The 3,422-nt window shown below is 35.7% G+C and overlaps 1 protein-coding gene across 1 annotated transcript; it reads left to right on the top strand.

Moving 5' to 3' along the window:
• Positions 1-530: 530 nt before the first annotated feature.
• Positions 531-2,081, top strand: LOC113766087 (putative late blight resistance protein homolog R1B-17). The gene is made up of 2 exons (XM_027310313.1): positions 531-1,895; positions 2,049-2,081. Exons 1-2 carry the CDS (start codon positions 531-533, stop codon positions 2,079-2,081), a joined length of 1,398 nt encoding a protein of 465 aa, XP_027166114.1.
• Positions 2,082-3,422: the final 1,341 nt, after the last annotated feature.

Below are 3,422 nucleotides of genomic sequence, written 5' to 3'. Positions count from 1 at the left end.
ACTTCAATGATTCTCTGATTAGTTGTCTCTGGGAGCTGTTGTGCTGCAGCTCTAGCTTTATGGATTCTACGAAAGATGAAATGGGAATACTCTATGCAGGACTGAGGTTCTTGAGAAGCATTTTAAGGGAGCAGCAGGAGAAGATGGATGAACAAAACGAAAAAATTGGTGCTCTTCTTACTGAGGCAGGCATTATAATTTGCTCGCCTTCTCTAAACAGAGTGAAAGAAGGAGAAGTTAGCTTCTTAGAATCCACAGAGGCTTGTGACTGTTATGATATGCTGGCTAATACCAACATCCATATCAAGCATTTTAAGGATCAGATCAGTGGCTCAAGCATTATTGAAAGTCTTCCCTCCTTTCATAGCTTAAGAGTACCAGAAGTTAGCAAGGCTTCCAGTCACATGCTATCAAAAGTTAAAATGCCAATAGCTCATGAAGTCATGGTTGGTCTTGATGATGAGGCAGAAAAAGTAATTGAATGACTTTTAAGTGGACCAGAACAGGTGGAAATTGTTCCCATTGTGGGAATGGCTGGGCTTGGTAAAACAACTTTAGCCGAAAAAGTTTACAATGATAGTTCAATTATATTTAACTTCCAGATTCGTCTTTGGTGCACTGTTTCTCAAGAATTTGACATGAAAAGCTTGTTAATACAAATTTTGTGCTCTAATGGAAAACAATCTAGCATGGATGAAGAGCTTAAAAAGTTGAATGAACATGAATTGCTTCAAAAGCTCTATCAAAGGCTGAAGATGAAGAGGTATCTAGTTGTTTTTGATGATGTCTGGGACATTAAGGTATGGAATGAGCTGAGAATTTCATTACCTGATGATAAGAAGAGAAGTAGGATCCTTTTTACGAGTCGATTTTCTAATGTGGCTTCACAGGTTCAATATGGTGGGGAACCTCACAATCTTCGCCCACTCAGTGAGAAAGAAAGTTTTGAATTACTGCATAAGAAGGTTTTTGGAAAAGAAGATTGTCCTCAAGCATTGCATGGATTGGGAATGGAGATTGCCAAAAAATGCATGGGATTGCCACTTGCACTAATTGTTGTAGCTGGAGCCCTAGCAACTACAGAGCATGATATTTTGGTTTGGGAAGAATTTGCTGAGAGTTTAACTTCGACCATGGTGTCTGGTGCAGGCCAGTGCAAGAAGTCGTTGGAGCTCAGTTATGAGCATTTACCATATCACTTGAAGGAATGCTTGCTGTATTTTGCTGCATTTCGAGAAGATGAAAAAATTGGTGCCAAGAATTTGATGCGTCTATGGATTGCAGAAGGGTTTGTGGAAAAAATTGAAGGAGAGAGATCAGAGGACATTGCAGAAGAATATCTGATGGACCTAATTGGCCGAAACTTAGTTATGGTAAGTGAAAACAGATCCATTGGTGGAGTCAAAACTTGTTACATTCACGATTTGATATTTGAGTTCTGTAAGGGCGAGGCGAAAGAAAAGAAATTTCTTCAGGTCCTGCAAGGATATGATGAGCTTTCTAATTTTAATGAGCCTCCCAACCTACCACGATTGTCCATTTGCTCCAGTGGAGAAGATTTTATAAAGTCAAAGCTATTTTGTCCACATTTAGATACTCTGCTGCTCTGCAATGCTACTCCAGGATATGAGTTTGACTTGCTTAATATCTCCTTCCTTTTTGGCATCTACAAACATCTTAAAGTTTTGAATTTAGACATCAACCTAAGACTGGAGGAGCTTCCAACTGAAGTCGAATCACTTCTTTGTTTGAGGTACTTAGCCCTTACAGGTCGGACCATGAAATTCATTCCACCATCTATAGCCAAGCTCTCACATTTGGAAACCTTTTGTGTATATTCTGGTGGGCTGGTTTCATTGCCAGATAGCATCTGGAACATGAAGAAGTTGAGGCAAGTATGTGTAAGGCACATTAAAATTGATGAACAAACAACTAATTATTGCTCTATTTTTTCTTAATGATATCATCAGGGAGTGCTACGGTAGTTTTTCCTCTTGAGATTGTAATTGGTCACCTGTGTGGTCTGACTTTCTTTGATACTTTTGTAGAAGATGGAGGTAAAAGTTGGAAAGGATCGATGACTCTTTTCTTGTCAAGATATGGTGGAAACAATGAATGAGATTCGTACAATGTGCACTGTTTTATCAATCTGCACGGCAGCATAAAGGTTATTCAGATAATTTGCTGTTGGCGTATTTTGTGTAATTTCGTTTTGCTGAATTTAGTTATGGTTGTGTGCTAATTCTTTTCAAACATGTATGAATTTGCTGAATTGGGGCTTGGAAAATAGGGACAATGTACGAAGGTACTGCCACAAAATGATTGGTTTTTGACCGGCAAGAAACTCTATTATCTTTTTTTTCTTTTTTTGGCAAATTACATTTTACCCCCTATGATTTAGTGTTTTTGTACATAACCCCTATGGTTTCAAAAGCTATATATAACCTCCTCATGATTTGGATTTAAGTGTCAAACTAACGGAAATTATCATTAGTGACGAAACCTATTAAAATGTTGAAATTATCCTTATTTAAAAATTAAAATGGCTGAAGTGATCAAAATATATAAACATAATATACATGACACACTAACCCTGTATGGGTTTATATTTTATCATATAACTCTCTTATAATTTAATACTTTACCATAAAATTTCCTTATGATTTTCAAAATATACACATAACCCTCCCTGTGGTTAATAAATAATTTTTAATTTTATATAGGGATATTTTTGACATTTTAGGTGACTTCATTATGGATTGCAAATTTCGTTACTTCGACACTTTAATCCAAATCATGAGAAGGTTATGATAACTTTTAAAACTATAGGGGAATTATATATAAAAACACTAAATCACACGGGGGTAAAGTGTAATTTGCCCTAAAAAAAGGTTCATAATTCTCATTTTCTACGCAAGTGTTCTTTTCAAAAAGGAAAATAACTGAATTATTAAAAAAAAAGGACAAAAAAGTATTGACTGCAATGAGCTGAAATCAATAGCTTTTTCTTCAACTGTAGTTGCAAGTTAATTTGGATCTACAACAAAAGCTGGTAAGCTATTTAGTTTAGCTGGTATATTAAAGAAATTATTCATTGTTTGTCAAACTATTTAGTTTCTTCTCTAACATTTGATGTTGCAGTTGTCGTCATTGTTTCATTTTTCACTTTGAAATTTTATATTTCGCAAGCTTGTCATAATTTCTTTAGGAGTAATAGAGCTCACAAAAAAAAATACTTTTGGAAAATTAAGCACCCGATATGATAACTATATGTTAGAAAAGAAACAGAATTTGCTTACCTGTGGGCATACATCATCCAAGTCCGAAAGTCTAACAACACTTTAGTGTCTATTAAATTTGCCCACCATTTCCTCTCTGTCTGGTTTTTCCCTGAAAATTGCATCATTAGAAGATGTGGAAGT

Source organism: Coffea eugenioides, chromosome 3 (genome assembly GCF_003713205.1).
Source record: "Coffea eugenioides isolate CCC68of chromosome 3, Ceug_1.0, whole genome shotgun sequence".
NCBI lineage: Eukaryota > Viridiplantae > Streptophyta > Magnoliopsida > Gentianales > Rubiaceae > Coffea > Coffea eugenioides.
The sequence above is the reverse complement of the archived record's forward strand: the minus strand, read 5'-3'. Positions and strand labels throughout refer to the sequence as shown.

Coding starts and splice junctions, on each gene's coding strand:
- LOC113766087 (XM_027310313.1), top strand. CDS start 531: ATGGCTGGGCTTGGTAAAACAACTTTAGCCGAAAAAGTTTACAATGAT. Junction 1,896..2,048: donor ACATGAAGAAGTTGAGGCAA/GTATGTGTAAGG, acceptor ATACTTTTGTAG/AAGATGGAGGTAAAAGTTGG.